Consider the following 18,092-nt stretch of genomic DNA (forward strand, 5'->3'; position numbering starts at 1 on the left):
AAAATAATGTGGCAGTGGTATTCACTAACAGATGATGGTCATCCAGCTCTCAAATGACGTGGAAGTGCTCCAGGCCTTCAATGAGGCAGAGAAGCTCTGATTGAACAAGTGAAGCTCAATACATGTTGTATCTAATAATAACAGAATAAATACTGATATATTTGGTGTTATTTTGTTATTTGAAAAAAGCACTAAAAAACTAATCTGCCTGTGGTAGTGATTCAGTTGGAACATGAGTATACAAATTAACTGATAAATGTGAACTGTGTTGACAGGTAGCAGAACTTGATGCAGTGCCTGCAGGGAAGGTAAGAATACAAAATACTGTCTGTGTGTACATGTGCACTTGTTTTCTCATTGTTTCTCTCCCTATTGGTTCTTATACATTTGGCTTTAAAAGATACTATTGCATTCAGATTGAGTGTGTGTGTATGTGTGTGATCAGTTGCAGGAGGCAGTGAGGAGAGTGACATTAGCTCATAAGGGAGTGCCTGTATTGTGTGGAAGCTAAAGGGGTTCAGCCTCTGCTGGATGCCATCACTGCATATCTCCCCGCCCCCAAAGAGAGGCATCATGACCTGGTGTAATTGTCAGTTATTCTGCAATAAAGCATGAAAATAAAGCATGATCATTTGGATTATTATGCATTATATTAGCATCAATTAATGGGACAGATCACCCAAATATAAAAATTCTGTCCTTATTTACTCACCCTTGTGTTGTCAAAACCATATGACTTTCTATCTTCAGTTGAAAGCAAATAGAGATGTTAGGCAGAACGTCAGCCTCAGTCATCATTAACTTTTTATTGCATCTTTTCCTCATACATTGAAAGTGAATGATGATTGAGGCTGTCAGTCTGAAGTACATCTCCTTTTGTGTTTCACAAAAAACAAATAATAATAATAATAATAATAATAATAATAATAATAATAATAATATGGGTTCGGAACAAAAAGGGTAAGTGATTTATGAATATTGGTGTTCAAAGGGATTATTATATATTTATTATTGTATTGGTATCAGCCTGATCTCTGTGTGTCTGTCCAGGCACTGGTATAAGGATGATCTGTGTGCATTGGTGTTTAAAGTGGTCCATGACAAGCAGAGGTGTCCACTGGTTTTTGTTAGAATCTACTCAGGAAGCATGAGGGCGCAGTCAGCACTTTACAACATCAAAAGCAATGGAACGTAGGTTCAAATAAGATATTTCAGGAAGTAATTCTGTGATCACAGACTGATATCTAATATCTATCTTTGGACTCTGTAATTGTCTTCTGAATTGGATTTTCTTAAGGTTTTTACATGAAGTCTAATGCAACTAAACAACACAAAAGTATAAAATATTTACAGACAGCTTTTCAAACCAAAACTTTGCACACTGAGTCTGATTTTTACCATTTTCTGAAATAAGTTTGGATACCTAAATAAATTGTTCAACATATAGCAATAGAAATATGTCAAATAATCAAAGTACAATATTGTTTACTTGTGAAAGTAGTTCAGAGATTGCTTACTAAATATGTCTTATATTTTTTGTGATGGAAATTCTGACTTCACATGAATATCATGTTGGTCATAACGTATACAAAAATAGATATCTGTAAAATTTTAACCCGTAAACTCATTTTTGGACTGCCGCTTGCAATTTTTCATACTCAAATTTAAAAGCTCACCATTTACACATATTGTGAACTAATTGCAAAAAAAAAAATAAAATCAAAAAAAGGTTCCAGCTATTCATAAATAATATTGTATATGTTTACAATCTTATGATGAATAGAAAGTAAAAGGTTTATTTATAATTTATTTTATTTTTATTTATTTTTTTGGTCCTAATTTGTAAGCATGTAATTCTGGTTCTGTTCACTGTATCTCCCTGCAAAAAGTCTTATTTCATTCCACTAGATGGCAGCAAGTAGTAGGGAAAAGATTTTTTCCTCTATCACCTTCCTTCACAATATGCAGATCTGATATGTAGGTTGCACTCTAATGCATTTTAGCCCTCACAGATATGCTGGTCAATAGACATTTAGTCTAATTTTCAGTTGCACCACCCCCATTGTTTCATCGAATTTCTGGGCCTCTGAGTGGACTAGAAGCTTAATCTAGGTTTCATTAGAAAGCTGAGATCCTCCCCTTTGTGACAATTTATAACATTTTATCACCAATAGTCAATCAAATTTTTTTCCAATGATTTATTTAGCATGCTTTTAGCATCAAAAATGTAACACTGGATTATTACACAAGCAAGCTCGCAGACAAGTAAAAAATTGCAATTTTTATTTTATTTATTTTTTTACCGCAGTAAGAGCAGATATAAAGTTTGTTGCTTCTTGGGGTTTATCTTCATTATCAATGCAAACTCTTTCTTCTTCTACAGTTATCTACAGTAACCTTTAATAGAATCACTTAGCTTGTTTGTGGTCAGACAGTACAAAGAGTGTTACAGCAGACTATCAGTTTTGTTAATTTCGTCTGTTGTATGGCTTAGTATGTCAGATATTTATAACAGACTTTGTCCACAATGAGGATCAGGGTTAAAACAATAAAACCAGACAATATGAAATGAAACTGAAAACAGAACACATATGGCCAGTCATGTGCCCTGCATCAGTCAAGTGTATCACATGTCAACAGTGCCATTCACTTCTAGGTAGTTTATTTTTGCTGTGCTACGGATAGGTTTTGAGTATAAGGAACATAAATGCATATATTTCTACACAACATAAATGGTAGTGCTTATTTACAGTCTTTTGGAAGTGTCGTATTATTTGTGTGATCATTTTCAGACACAATAGATCGTACCCTGGGAGATAAGAGGCATGTTGTTATTGTGGAGCTTGCAGTCCATGCTTGGACAGAGTCTGCTCCTTCCTGTGACATCACTTATCAGAGGAAGTACAAGCCCAGCTCTCTGCTGATGTCAGAGAGGCAGCAGAGAATGGAGTTCAAAGTGCATACCTCCAAAGTAGCAGAACTACCAACCCCCACCTACTCTTAGTCTGTGGCGTAGTTACTGCGTTTTGCCATCTTTCAGTTAAATTGGACCTGTCTATAAATGTAACATCCCTGTCAGCCACATGCTATTGGTGACCCATCTTCTTGTTCTTTTCTGTGCAGGTCCTGTGTTGGGTTTTCCTGTACAGGGAGTTCAAACAGTTATCCAGAATGTAAGTTTGGAACCAGGCACTTCTGCAGCCATGGTGTCAGCCTGTGTGTCCTGCTGAATGCTCAAGGTACTCAGAAACACTATCCTACAAACATATTCAAATAATGGATTATTACCCAAGCAAGCTCGCAGACAAGTAAAAAATGGCAAGTTTTTTTTTTTTGTTTGTTTTTTTTTTACTGCCTACTGTAAGAGCAGATATAAAGTTTGTTGCTTCTTGGGGCTTACAACAGTAGTGACCAGCGCATAAATGTTACGTTTGTATTTGATGTCTTAAAGAAATCATATTTTACTTTGTGGTTCATTTTAAAATCTTTCAAACTGTGGTATTAGTGTAACATATTAAACTGACACATTCCTGAGAATGAGAACTTTCATATGATTTATGGCTTGTCCATTGAAGTGCTAAGTGAAAGACTTTTATAGTCATATTAATATGTCTACCACATTACCTCTAGGTGGCGCCTATTTGCGACACAGGTGTTATCAGCCCTTATTTTGTTATTTTATGTAGCATAAATGCAGGAGTGATGGTGTTCTATGAAAGGTTCAGATTCTAAGCTTTCGAATTATACACCATACACCTGACTTTTGTATCTGGGGAATTTAACTTTTGCATATGACTGCCAGCGGGTCAATACATTTTTTGTATTTGTTTGTTTTCTTGACTTCAACCCTTGTATGGGTCAAATTTTTGTTTTAATTTTAGAACATTCTTTTGTGTTCTCACTGCTCCAGGGAGAGAATGAGTCGTCTTCTTTTGCCTTTTGCTGATCAGCATGTAGAGATCCCTTTCTAGTCTGCAGGTCACGGTGGGACTCAAACAGGTAACTCAACTTTGCAACACAAATGTGGAACGCATGTGGCCAAGAAAACCTGCAACACATGTTCCACAGGTTGGAAAGGCTCAAGACAGTGTAACGCCCTTAGAAGGATAGTTCACCCAAAAATTACAATTCTGTTGTTATTTACTCACTCTCATGTTGTTCCTAACCTGTGTAACTTCCTACTTTCAAAGTTAAAACATGTCAGTGGATAGAAACCAGGATGGATTCACCTTCCCAACAGGATTTTCTGTAATTCTGTGTTTTTAGACAGTGACAGGTGACACCATCATCTCGTCCAAAGCCTCTGCAGCAGCTGCAGTGCAGAGAGCTCATGAGGAAATGGAGAGCAAGAAGGACATGCGTAGGGAGAGCCACAATCTGGTGCTTGCAAGGGGTGGAAGTCCCTGAGCCTGTCTTCTTCTGTTCCATTGAGCCTCCTTCTATGGCCAAACAAGGAGATCTAGAGCATGCGCTCACCTTCCTGCAGAGGTAAGACCCCAGTCTAAAAATCAGAACAGACCCCGACTCTGGACAGTTAAATGAGCAACTGCTAGAACTCATTTGCACAGTGGTTTGAACACCCCTGTTCTAGAGCAAACAATAACAATGCATAGAAAATCCTGTTTTTGCAATCTCTCTTTCTCATTAATTATCCCACTCCACAACTCATGCATTTATGCACCAATATATGCATAAACAAACCCACATTTGCACACGGACGATACTGTGTGGCATGGGGGAGCTGCACATTGAGATTATCCATGATCACATCAAGAGGGAGTACAACACTGAAACCCATCTAGGATCTTTGCAGGTAGCCTACAGAGAGACCATCCTCCAATCAGCATCTACCACAGGTGAGTCATCAGTCAATCAGTGACACTAAAGTAAGGGTCTTGAGAGTTTCATTATCAATGCAAACTCTTTCTTCTTCTACAGTTACCTACAGTAACCTTTAATAGAATCACTTAGCTTGTTTGTGGTCAGATAGTACAGAGAGTGTTATAGCAGACTGTCAGTTTTGTTAATTTCGTCTGTTGTATGGCTTAGTATGTCAGATAGTTATAACAGACTTTGTCCACAGTGAGGACCAGGGTTGAAACAATAAAACCAGACAATATGAAATGAAACTGAAAACGCATATGACCAGTCATGTGCCCTGCATCTAGAGTCAAGTGTATCACATGTCATCAGTGCCATTCACTTCTAGGTAGTTTGTTTTTGCTGTGCTACGGACAGTGTTGGGAGGGTTACTTTTGATATGTGTTCCACTACAGGTTACAGAATACATGCTGTAAAATGTAATTTGTAACGTATTCCGTTCGATTACTCAAGGTCAGTAACATATTCTAAATACTTTGGATTACTTCTTCAGAACTGGTAGATTTTTTCACTTGTTTTGACTATAAAAACTCTGCCAGAACAGTAAGACAAAATACACGTTAAAAATACATTCTCTGAAAAACCTAAATATCTTATGCAGTGTTGTTTCTAAAACAAGATAAATCAAATTGATCTTGTTTTAAGGATTTTTAGATATTTTTACAGGAAAACAATACAACATTTATTATCAAGAATACGATGTTTGCCCTAATATCAAAGGTCTTACTAGAAAAAAAGAAATTATGATCCAACGTGAATTTTCTTGATAAAAAACATGATCGTGCCTGGTAACGTGCATGTAAAATAGCTAGGAATAGCATTTTAGCTTAGCATAAAGCTGACAATTTACATAAGGTTTATTTCTATTTCTTCTGCTCCAAACTTACTTCAAACTTACTTCTCTGTCTGCTCGTATGAATGTAACACATCATAAGAAAGTGTCTCACCGCTGTTCAAATGCACTTTGGATCACATCATTTATATGAATAAATGTTCTCCATCTGAAAGGGCTAAATATTAAATGAAACAAATGACAATAAAATGCAAAGTAATCTCTTCAGTAATCAAAATACTTTTTGAATGTAACTGTATTCTAAATACCAATGATTTAAATTGTAACTGTAGTGGAATACAGTTACTTATATTTTGTATTTTAAATACGTAATCCCGTTACATGTATTCCGTTACTCCCCAACCCTGGCTACGGATAGGTTTTGAGTATAAGGAACATAAATGCATATATTTCTACACAACATAAATGGTAGTGCTTATTTACAGTCTTTTGGAAGTGTTGTATTATTTGTGTGATCATTTTCAGACACAATAGATTGTACCCTGGGAGATAAGAGGCATGCTGTTATTGTGGAGCTTGCAGTCCATGCTTGGACGGAGTCTGCCCCTTCCTGTGACATCACTTATAAAGAGGAAGTACAAGCCCAGCTCTCTGCTGATGTCAGAGAGGCAGCAGAGAATGGAGTTCAAAGTGCATACCTCCAAGGTAGCAGAACTACCAACCCCCACCCACTCTTAGTCTGTGGCGTAGTTACTGCGTTTTGCCATCTTTCAGTTAAACTGGACCTGTCTATAAATGTAACATCCCTGTCAGCCATATGCTATTGGTGACCCTTCTTCTTGTTCTTTTCTGTGCAGGTCCTGTGTTGGGTTTTCCTGTACAGGGAGTTCAAACAGTTATCCAGAATGTAAGTTTGGAACCAGGCACTTCTGCAGCCATGGTGTCAACCTGTGTGTCTTGCTGCATGCTCAAGGTACTCAGAAACACTATCCTACAAACATATTCAAATAATGGCACTTGTGGCTTCACTTTGTTTATGTGTGTGTGTGTGTATGCATGTAGGCTCTGAGGCAGGCAGGAGGGCAGGTGTTGGAGCCGGTGATGGCTCTGAAAGTGGCAATGGGGGAGGAACATCTGAGTCCTGTTCTTGCAGACCTCGCCCAGTGACGCAGCACTGTGTGCGACATCCAAAGTCGGCAGGAAAACAAGGTTTTGCTGGCTACAGTACCTTTGGCAGAGATGATGGTGAGTGGTAACAACAGTGCTGTCTGTGTCATTAAAAATATTACCATGGTATAATATGCTTCATGGCCTGAAGTATGTGAACAGACCCTTCAAATCAATGGATTTGGCTAGGCCCCTTAATTCCAGTGATGGAACATTTCGGGCTCAATACAAAAAATTAAGCTATATAGACAAAAATTAATTTAGACTCATCCCTTATCTTTAAAAAAAGCAAAAATCTGGGTTACAGTGAGACACTTACAATGCAACTGAATGGGGCCAAACAGTAAAAATTAAAATAATTTCAAAAGTATAGCCACAAGATGTAAATAATATTTGTGTTAACGTGATTTTAGTGTGATAAAATTGCTTGCTTACCTTTTCTTTGTAAAGTTACAGTACATCCAATTTTACAACCTAGTTGTCATGATGACGAAACAATGTAAACCCTAAAACTCTTAAACGCCCTTAAAAGTGGTGATTAAAACAACTTTTCAACTCAAACAATAAACAAGTTTTAACAGAAGATTTAATGTAAGTGCTTTTATAAAATTATAAGCTTCACATTTCGGCCCATAAACCATCCAAAATTTAGCCCCATTCACTTCCATTGTAAGTGCCTCACTATAACCTCTGCTTTTTTAAAAGAGTCAAATTATTTTTTGTGGTAATCAACTGTGAGAAATAGGCCTCAGATGGAACAATGTGACCTTTTTATGCTGATGCTTGCTTATCTGCTTTGTATGTTTTCGGCACTGGCTTGAGCACAAAATGTACTTGACAAGAATGTATTTCTGTAAGCGAGAGGAAACAACCCCATATATGGAGGATTGAGAAAGTTCGAGGTAAAGGGTGTAACAAGCCTTGTGTGACAAGAAACATATAAACCCCTTGCTTGCTCAAAGAGTGACTGTGAGAAAGGCAGAACAAAGCAGCCGAATCGTATTTTACTAACATCAACATTATGCCACAAATGCTATTAATTGTGCTTGATATGTATTGTACCCGGAATTTTTATTTTATGCTACCGCAAACAGTGACGTTCTAGAGAATTGGTGCTAACTTTGTGGCAACAGTTTGGTAAGGGCATTTTCAGCTGAAAATGTTAAAGCTGTTTGGAAGGACCATCTCCCTATTAATTGCCATGGTTTTGAAATTAAATGGTCAAAAAGCAAACAAGGGTGTGGTATCTGGGTGTCCACATATTTTTGCCATATACTATGTCTATATGGTCACTAATAACAAAATGTTACTGTTAAAGCTATACTGATATCTTGATAATTGAAACAAATAAAAAATGAGTTTTAGATGTTAAATATAATACACTGTCAACTCTAGCCACATGATAATTAGTGGTCGACCGATATTGGGTTTTAAATGGCCGATGCCGATATCCAGAAAGCAGGGTGGCCGATAGGCCTATATATCACACAATTTAATATAGTAAATAACAAACATAAAATTGTAAAATAATAATAATAATAATAATAATAATAAACTCTTATTTAGCAGTATATTTACTCAATTTCACACAAACCTAAAAAATAATATTGTATTTTAAATGGTAGATAGCAGATTTCTGTTTATTCAATCAATTTTAGTCATTTTTTTGCATGAAGAAATTGTTAATATATTAGGAAAAATGAAATAACAGTACACGCAGTAATCCAGCAACCATGGATGGCATGTCCATGTTAGCAATGCTTTTTCTCAAAAAATACAGAATCAAACCAATTGTACATACAGTGCTTAGTGAATAAGACATTTACTTATAGCACATGTGAAGCGTTTTACCTTGGGCTGCATCCGAAAACGAAGGCAGCTGACTTGCTGCATAATCAGTTAATGGCTTAACTGACAGCTGTTTTAAATGAATGGAACTCTTAAGGAAACTGGTCTCCTAACAGTTTGAAAAGCACCTTATTTTCATCCTAGCTCCGTATAAAGCCTCCGGAGGCAGCATTTTCCTGGTTTCGGACGCAGCTTTGAAGTTGCACTCATGCGCTAGTGTGGATCCATATATATATATATATATATTAGTTGAAGTCAGAAGTTTACATACACCTTAGCCAAATACATTTAAACTCAGTTTTTCACAATTCCTGACATTTAATCATAGAAAACATTCCCTGTCTTAGGTCAGTTAGAATCACTACTTTATATTAAGAATGTGAAATGTCAGAATAATAGTAGAAAGAATTATTTATTTCAGCTTTTATTTCTTTCATCACACTCCCAGTGGGTCACAAGTTTACATACACTTTGTTAGTATTTGGTAGCATTGCCTTTAAATTGTTTAACTTGGGTCAAACATTTTAGGTAGCATTTCACAAGCTTCTCTCAATAAGTTGCTGGAATTTTGGCCCATTCCTCCAGACAGAACTGGTGTAACCGAGTCAGGTTTGAAGGCCCCCTTTCTCGCACATGCTTTTTCAGTTCTGCCCACAAATTTTCTAATCGGATTGAGGTCAGGGCTTTGCAATGGCCACTCCAATACTTTGTTGTCCTTCAGCCATTTTGCTACAACTTTGGAGGTATGCTTGGGGTCATTGTCCATTTGGAAACCCATTTGCGACCAATCTTTAATTTCCTGGCTGATGTCTTGAGATGTTGCTTCAATATATCCACATAAATTTCCTTTCTCATGATGCCATCTATTTTGTGAAGTGCACCAGTCCCTCCTGCAGCAAAGCACACTCACAACATGATGCTGCCGCCCCCATGCTTCACGGTTGGGATAGTGTTCTTCGGCTTACAAGCTTCACCCTTTTTTTTGCTCACCACAATTGATATTTGCCTTTTATCATTAGAAAAGTTACGAGAACTGTTGAGGAGAGACTGTTAGAATACGTGCTTCAGAGGTAAATAAATGAGCGCTCCACAGGATGCTGGATCTGCTGAAGTTGTGTGAGATCTGTTTAAATGAGATATGTGCATATTTGCAGATGGTATATGATATTAGTTTTATTGATATTTGCCTTTTTATAGACAAGACAGTTAAAAGTTACAGGGAACTTTTAGGAGGAGAGAGAGGGAGAATGAAAAAGGCAAGCACTTTAACATTATGATCTGAAACGCGTCTGCCACGGCTCTGATATGCGGACTGTTTAAATGACACTGTGTTGCTCAGCGGTCTTTCATTGTAGTAACACGATGGCATGTAACAACAAAACGAACTGTGGTCGTTTACAAGTCTCAGTCGCTTCACATGCTCGGCCTCTGCAATATATCAGTCAACCACAAATGATAATTATATACTCTATAGCAAGGTACTGTATGAACTATGTTGGAGCAACAATTTTTATACTAGTTTTCATCTCAAGGGCTACTCAACTGTTCTGCGCACTTTGACCTCTGGGAATGACACCTTTTCTCTGGAGTTGTCCAGCTATTAGCCCATGAATACTCAGGGCCAGAACACACTGCTCTACAAGATGGCTGGACTGGCTTGAACCTACAACTATCACCAGCTAAATGCAAGAGGAACAGACCCTTGTTAAAACAAATTCTGATTGGATGCAGCATTTGAATGCTTATGTCCTCTGCTCTTTGATTGGACCATATCATGAAGACTAGCCTACATGTGGAGCTGACACAGACATACAGTACCTCAATCAGTTCCCTTCACCACAGGACAGTATAAGAGTACAGAGAGTAATAAGCATAATGGTATATACCAACCATTGTACAGGAACAACGCTTACATTTATCCTTAAATGAAGCTGCACTATGTCAGATTTTTTGGTTAAAAATGAACAAATTGCCATTATTAAGTACATAAACAATCAGTGTTCAAAACAATGTCCTTACCTTTCCCCGATTCACTATGGTAAGCCTATAAAGATCCTTTGTATTTTGAGCTGTCAGGTTCGATCTGGCGTGAAATCGCTGGCTTATGACATTCATCCTTGCGTCATCACGTCATGTCCGCACACACAGGAAAGAAGTACTGGCTGTCTCATGTTCCGGCTGGAGAAACAAACTATGCTGTTCAGCTCAGTTCAGTAACTCTCAAACAGTTCAGGACAGCATCGTTGCATTCTAGATGGATGTGTATCTGTTATCCGTTTGGCAAAGTTGTTTACCTGCTATAATGCTTGGATATGTTTTCTGGTAGGGTTGTTGAAGCTTATATTGCTTGTCATGCTTGTATGAATCGGACACTACTTGTGTTAACCGATCCCCGATGCATCTATGCTGTACGGTGAAGTTACTGTGACAGGATTAATATGTATGACTTCTGAAATTGACTTCTTGTAACTGTTATATTGCATATTTAAGCATATTATTTTTAAGTTTAATAAAGTATATTTTATCCCCATCATTATTGAATCCTCGTGTGGCAGTGGGGGCGTGGTCAAGCATCTCTCCGGAGAGAGAGAAAGCGGTAAGGGCGTTAAATTATGTCTAACACCTGTCTCTAATTTCAGTGAGCACGGGGAGAGCGGCATAAATAGAGCCACACTGCAGGTAGACGAGAGAGAGAGCCTGGGCACCAGAGACCCGATTGCGAAGCCAAGAATTTATTATTGCAAAGTTGAGAGTTTATTTTGTGAAGTAGTTTGTGTATTTTTTTAGAGTGAGTTATTGAACAGCGTAAAAGCCCTGAAAGTGTGTGTTTGCCACAGTGAGGAAAATAAAACGCTTACCTGAACCAGGAAATCTGCTTCTCGCCTCCTCCTTCCACTGAGAAGTGTTACACTGGTGCCGAAACCCGGGAAAAAGGTTTGAAGATGGACGGAAGTCGCCCCGTAGAGTCCTCCCAGTTGGCTGAGATCCTCCAAGCCCTCGCTGGCTTACATCGGAGCCACCAGCAATCCCTGCTTGAGCTCCAGCAAGATCAAGACCGCCGGTTTGTGGAGCTCATGCGCGCTCAAGCAGAGGACCGACAGGAGATCCGGAGCTTCCTCAGCCAGGAGGCATCCCCAGCCGCGACCCCGGACACCCACACGCTGTTACCCCACCTGCGTTACAAAAGATGGGGGCGGCGGACGACCCCGAGGCGTTCCTGGATCTCTTCGAGCGCACCGCCGAGATCTGGGGCTGGCTGCTCGGCCAGTGGGCGGCCAGACTCATACTGCTACTGTCCAGGGAAGCCCAACTCGTGGCTCAACAACTACCAGCGACGAGCCTCCTGGCTTACAGAGTCTTAAGGAAAGCCATCCTGCAACGGGTTGGTCGAAGTCCGGAAGAAAGCCGTCAACTCTTCCGGAGCCCGAAGCTGGAGAGCTCCGACCGCCCGTTTGCCTTCGCCCAACGGCTCTGGGACGCCTGCCGAAGATGGTTGCTAGCGGGGTCGACGGGATCATCGACCAGGTGGTACTGGAGCAATTAATACATCAACTGCCAAAAGGGACGGCGGAGTATGTCCAGTGCCACCGCCCGGCGTCGCTGGAGGAAGCCATCCGGCTTGCGGAGGACCACATGGCGGCGATCCCGAGGGCGGAATAGCCCTCCCACTCTCTCTCTCTTCCCCCTGTCTCATTTCCCTCCTCTCTCTCCTCTCGTTCTGCTCTCTCTCCAGGTCCCGTTTCTGCCCCACGCAGACGAGGAGGACTTCAGCCACTGAGACCAGTTCCCCGGGTGTGGGAGCCGACACCTTCCCCTATCCCGATGCCCCGCCGCTCTCCCCCTCGGCCCGCCGACGCAAGTGCAGCCGTAGCGCCTGGGCCAGCCTGCTGGAGGTGCGGGGACCCGGACCACTTCCGGGATCAGTGCCCTCTGATGGAGCTGGGGACAGTGGTGCAGGTCTCTGACCTCCCGCAGGCTGCCCCCGACCGGGCTGGAGCGTACCGGATACCGGTAAGTGTCAAGGGGGGTACTCACCAAGCGTTGGTGGACACTGGGTGTAATCAAACCACTATCCACCAACGCTTGGTTCAACCCGAGGCATTGGACACAACTAAAACGGTGAGGGTGAAATGTGTGCATGGGGATATTCACAAGTATCCGGTGGTGACCCTGACGATTAAATTCCGGGGGAAAAAGTATAGAGTGCAGGCCGCGGTTAGTTCCCGCCTCACCCATCCGCTGATTTTGGGGACTGATTGGCCTGATTTTAGAGTTTTATTGAAGGGAATTTGCGCGGATGGGTCCTGTATGAAGTCAGGGAGATGTGCAATATGCGATGCTCTGGCAGGGGAGGCAGAGCCGGGGCCATCCTCGACAGCTCCGCATCATAATGACGAGAGAGGGGGAGAGGCTGCAGCCCCTCCCCTTCTCAGGGAATTCCCTGAGGGGGATATCCCTTTGGAGCAGTCGCGAGACGAAACCCTCAAACACGCCTTCGACCAAGTGAGAGTCATTGTTGGTTAATGTCTCCAGCCGGACATCGCCCTTTCATACCCCTATTTTGCGATTATAAATGAGCGGTTGTATAGAGTGACACAGGACACTCAGACTAAAGAGGATACAACCCAACTTTTGATTCCAAGGAGCCGTCGGGAAATGGTATTCCAGGCGGCTCATTATAATCCCATGGCGGGTCACTGAACCGTCTAATAGTCCGTTTCTATTGGCCGGGCAATGGCGGCGATGTCCGCAAGTGGTGTGCGGCATGCCGCGAATGCCAGCTGGTTAACCCACCGGCCACCCCAAAAGCGCCATTGCGCCCTCTCCCTTTGATCGAGTTCCCCTTTGAGAGAATTGGAATGGACCTCGTCGGGCCATTAGAACGGTCAGCACGTGGACATCACTTTGTATTGGTCCTAGTGGACTATGCAACGTGATATCCGGAAGCAGTGCCTCTTCGTAACATCTCAGCACGCAGTGTTGCAGAGGCACTCTTCAAAATAATCTCCCGGGTGGGGATTCCGAAAGAAATCCTCACCGATCAGGGCACAACGTTTATGTCACGGACACTACGTGAACTGTACGAGTTGTTAAGTATTAAATCGATTTTCACCAGCGTATACATCCTCAAATGGATGGTCTGGTGGAACGATTCAATAAAGTTCGTGCACGACAATGCTAGAAATTGGGATAAATGGCTCGACCCCCTGTTATTTGCAGTACGAGAGGTCCCGCAAGCCTCCACTGGCTTAGCTGCAGTATGGGCGACGCTCACGCGGTGTGGTTGATGTATTGCGAGAGGCCTGGGAGGAGGGACCTTCAAACAGTAAGAATGAAATTCAATACGTTCTTGATCTTAGTGCCAAACTCCACACTTTGGGGCAGCTAACACAGGAGAATTTGCTCCAAGCTCAAGAACAACTGCGCCGACTGTATGACAGGGGAACTCAGCTAAGGGAATTTGCCCCGGGAGATAAAGTGCTTGTATTGCTTCCCACATCGAGCTCTAAATTACTCGCCAAGTGGCAAGGACCCTTTGAGGTCACACGACGAGTGGGAGATCTCGATTATGAGGTTAAACGAACCGATAGAGGGGGCGCACGTCAAATATACCACCTCAATCTCCTGAAATTGTGGAGGGAGGCGGTTCCCATGACGTTGGCTATGGTAGTTCCCGAGAAGGCGGAGCTCGGACCGGAGGTGAGTTCAAAACATAAACAGTTCACCCCGGTCACTTGCGAAGACCACCTCTCACCGAGTCAACTCGCGGAGGTTGCTAGGTTGCAACAGGAGTTTGCGGATGTGTTCTCCCCTCTACCGGGACGTACAAACCTCATCCATCACCATATCGAGACCGAGACGGGGGTCGTGGTCTGTAGCCGCCCCTATAGACTACCCGAACACAAGAAGAAAATCGTTCGGGAAGAATTGGATGCAATGCTCGATATGGGGGTAATAGAAGAATCCCACAGCGATTGGTCCAGCCCAGTTGTTCTAGTGCCTAAGAGCGACGGGTCTGTAAGGTTCTGTGTGGATTATAGGAAAGTCAACGCGGTGTCTAAATTTGATGCGTATCCAATGCCTCGCGTTGATGAGTTGCTCGATCGGTTGGGCACTGCTCGATTTTATTCGACATTGGATTTGACGAAGGGTTATTGGCAGATCCCCTTGACACCAATTTCCCGTGAGAAAATCGCCTTCTCCACACTGTTTGGATTACACCAATTTGTGACACTTCCGTTCAGTTTGTTTGGAGCCCCGGCTACATTTCAGCGTCTCATGGACCGAATCCTCAGATCGCATTCAGCTTATGCCGCTGCCTATTTAGATGACATCATCATTTATAGCAATGATTGGCAGCGGCACATGCAACATCTGAGGGCGGTTCTGAGATCGCTGCGTCGAGCGGGACTCACAGCGAACCCAAAGAAGTGCGGTGGGGATATGTGGCAGCGGGGGCGTGGTCAAGCGTCTCTCCGGAGAGAGAGAAAGCGATAAGGGCGCTAAATTATGTCTAACACCTGTCTCTAATTTCAGTGAGCACGGGGAGAGCGGCATAAATAGAGCCACACCGCAGGTAGACGAGAGAGTGAGCCTGGGCACCAGAGACCCGATTGCGAAGCCAAGAATTTATTATTGCAAAGTTGAGAGTTTATTTTGTGAAGTAGTTTGTGTATTTTTTTAGAGTGAGTTATTGAACAGCGTAAAAGCCCTGAAAGTGTGTGTTTGCCACAGTGAGGAAAATAAAACGCTTACCTGAACCAGGAAATCTGCTTCTCGCCTCCTCCTTCCACTGAGAAGTGTTACACCTCGTTTTATATTTACAGTGTCATTGTGTGCATTGCATAGTAACTGAGGCTGGACAATATAGTATAAGTCTTCTATTGAATTCGCATCAGCCATATCTGATAATCTCTTAAATTGAAAATTGTAGTACAATTCAAATATTAATAGTAGATAAAACACTTTAATAATCATATTAAGATATACTGGTGGTGGCTGAGGAAAGTCCCCTGTTCTATAACCCCAATTCTGAAAAAGTTGGGAAAGTATGAAAATGGCTAATAAAAACAAAACGGAGTGATTTTTAAATTATGTTCACCCTTTGCTATATTGAAAGCACCCCAACTACACATAATATTATGTTGTTGTTTTTTTGAAAGTGTACAGTAATTTCAAATCAGATGATTGCCACGCATTCCAAAAAAGTTGAGACAGGGCAATTTAAGACTAATAACAATTTGAAGAGTTGAAATAACAAAGCGATGTGAAACAGGAGACGTTAAACAGGTGAGGCAATTGTGGCCTAATACTGTATACTGTATAAGGAGCCTCCAAAAACAGCCTAGGCCTTCAAGAGCAAGGTCAATTTCAAGAGCAAGTTTCAAAACTTGTCAATTTGCCAACGGATGCTTCAGCAAATAATCCAGCACTTTGAGAACAATGTTCCCCAAAGACAAATTGGAAGGATTTGGGGCATTTCACCCTCTACAGTGCACAATATTAAAAGATTCAAGGAATCTGGTCAATTCTCAGTACGTAAAGGGCAAGACGAAAACCACTTCTGAATGCACGTGATCTCTGATCCCTCAGACATCACTGTCTTAAAAGCATCATTCATCTGTAATGGATTTCATGAACATGGGCTTGGGATAACTTTAGTAAACCTCTGTTAGTTAACCCACCCCCCGCTGCATCCACAGATGCAAGTTAAGACTTTGCTATGCAAAGCAGAAGCCCTAAATCAATACTGTCCAGAAGCACTGCCGACTTCTCTGGGCTCGGTCATATCTTAGATGGAAAGTAGAATAGTGGAACTGTGCTTTTTGGTCCGAAGTGTCCACATTTCAAAAAGTTTTTCAAAAACACAGCTGTCAGGGGGCCTGGGTTGCTCAGTGGTAAAATACGCTGGCTACCACCCCTGGAGTTCGCTAGTTCGAATCCCAGGGCGTGCTGAGTGACTCCAGCCAGGTCTCCTAAGCAACCAAATTGGCCCGGCTGCTAGGGAGGGTAGAGTCACATGGGGAACCTCCTCGTGGTCACTATAATGTGGTTTGTTCTTGGTGGGGCGCATGGTGAATTGAGCGTGCTCAACAAGCCACGTGATAAGATGCGTAGGTTGACTGTCTCAGACGCGGAGGCAACTGGGATTCGTCCTCCACCACCCGGACTGAGGCGAATCACTATGCGACCACAAGGACTTAGAGCACATTGGGAATTGGGCATTCCGAATTGGGAGAAAAAGGGGAAAAATCCCCCCCAAAAAACACAGCTGTCGTGTTATCCGGGCCAAAGAGGAAAAGGACCATCCAAGCTGGTATTAGCGTCAGGTCCAAAAGCCAGTGTCTGTATGGGCCAGGGGTGTGTCAGTGACCATGGCATGGGTACCTCGCACATCTGTGAGAACACCATGAATGCAGACAGATTTGTCAAATTTTGGAGCAACATATACCTCCATCCTGCACCGTCTTTTCCAGGGACGTTCCTGCATTTTCCAACAGGACAACTTCATACTACATACTGCCCGGATTACAAGTGCATGGCAGTGTAAGCATAGAGTGTGTGTGCTAGATTGGCCTGCCTGCAGTCCTGACCTGTCTTCAATTGAGAATGTGTGGTGCATTATTAAGCACACCATCCGGCAACGAAGACCCCGTACAATTGTGTAGCTATAGACCTACATAATGAATGAATGAATGGGGAAAATTCCACTTTCTAAACTTAAAAAACTTGTGTCTTCAGTGCCCAAAAAGTGTTATTAGAAGAAATGGTGATGTTTCACAGTGGTAAACACTCGACTGTCCCAACTTTTTTGCAGCGTGTTGCAATCATCTGATTTGAAATTACTGTACATTTTCAAAAAAACAATAAAATTCACAAGGTAAAACATCATATTATGTGTTGTTGTGGTACTTTCAATATAGCAAAGGGTGAATATAATTTACAAATCACTCCGTTTTGTTTTTATTAGCCATTTTCATACTGTCCCAACTTTTTCGGAATTGGGGTTGTATATTTAAAAATGCTTTCAGTGTTGTGTCAGAAAATCGATTTAAGTGTAAAATTCATTCAAATATGTAAATAAGAGTATTCTTTATCTTCATCAATGCAAGTAATATTTCCGTTTCAAATGTTTAATCGTATAACATTATATCAACATGAAAATAGTGTGTTATGACTCCGGCTCCAGTCATGATCACACACACAGTTGATGTCCAGGTAAGCTCAAAACATGAGATTCATTCGCCAGAAAAGCAGTGTCAGAACACGACTGACATAATGTATTCTTTCGCAAATTGCTTGCAATTTTAAGCTTCAACCACAGAGGTTGCTAGAGAGCACAAAGTTACGTAATGCAGCTTTACATAAACCTTTTATATGTATTTTGTGTAAACAATCTTTT

The 18,092-nt window shown here is 41.6% G+C and overlaps 1 protein-coding gene across 1 annotated transcript in view; it reads left to right on the forward strand.

Moving 5' to 3' along the window:
• LOC127419092 (ectoderm-neural cortex protein 1) overlaps positions 1 to 18,092 on the forward strand; it is a 56,236-nt gene continuing 38,144 nt past the window's right edge. Inside the window, exons 1-9 of the mRNA XM_051660202.1 lie at positions 1 to 108; positions 276 to 308; positions 446 to 583; positions 3,124 to 3,239; positions 3,911 to 3,999; positions 4,267 to 4,856; positions 6,200 to 6,379; positions 6,532 to 6,647; positions 6,737 to 6,919. Coding sequence (XP_051516162.1) covers positions 6,914 to 6,919 — 6 coding nt within the window. The 5' untranslated portion in view covers positions 1 to 108; positions 276 to 308; positions 446 to 583; ... (4 more) ...; positions 6,532 to 6,647; positions 6,737 to 6,913. The remainder of the gene's footprint in view (positions 109 to 275; positions 309 to 445; positions 584 to 3,123; positions 3,240 to 3,910; positions 4,000 to 4,266; positions 4,857 to 6,199; positions 6,380 to 6,531; positions 6,648 to 6,736; positions 6,920 to 18,092) is intronic.

The sequence above is a fragment of the Myxocyprinus asiaticus genome, chromosome 3, assembly GCF_019703515.2.
Source record: "Myxocyprinus asiaticus isolate MX2 ecotype Aquarium Trade chromosome 3, UBuf_Myxa_2, whole genome shotgun sequence".
NCBI lineage: Eukaryota > Metazoa > Chordata > Actinopteri > Cypriniformes > Catostomidae > Myxocyprinus > Myxocyprinus asiaticus.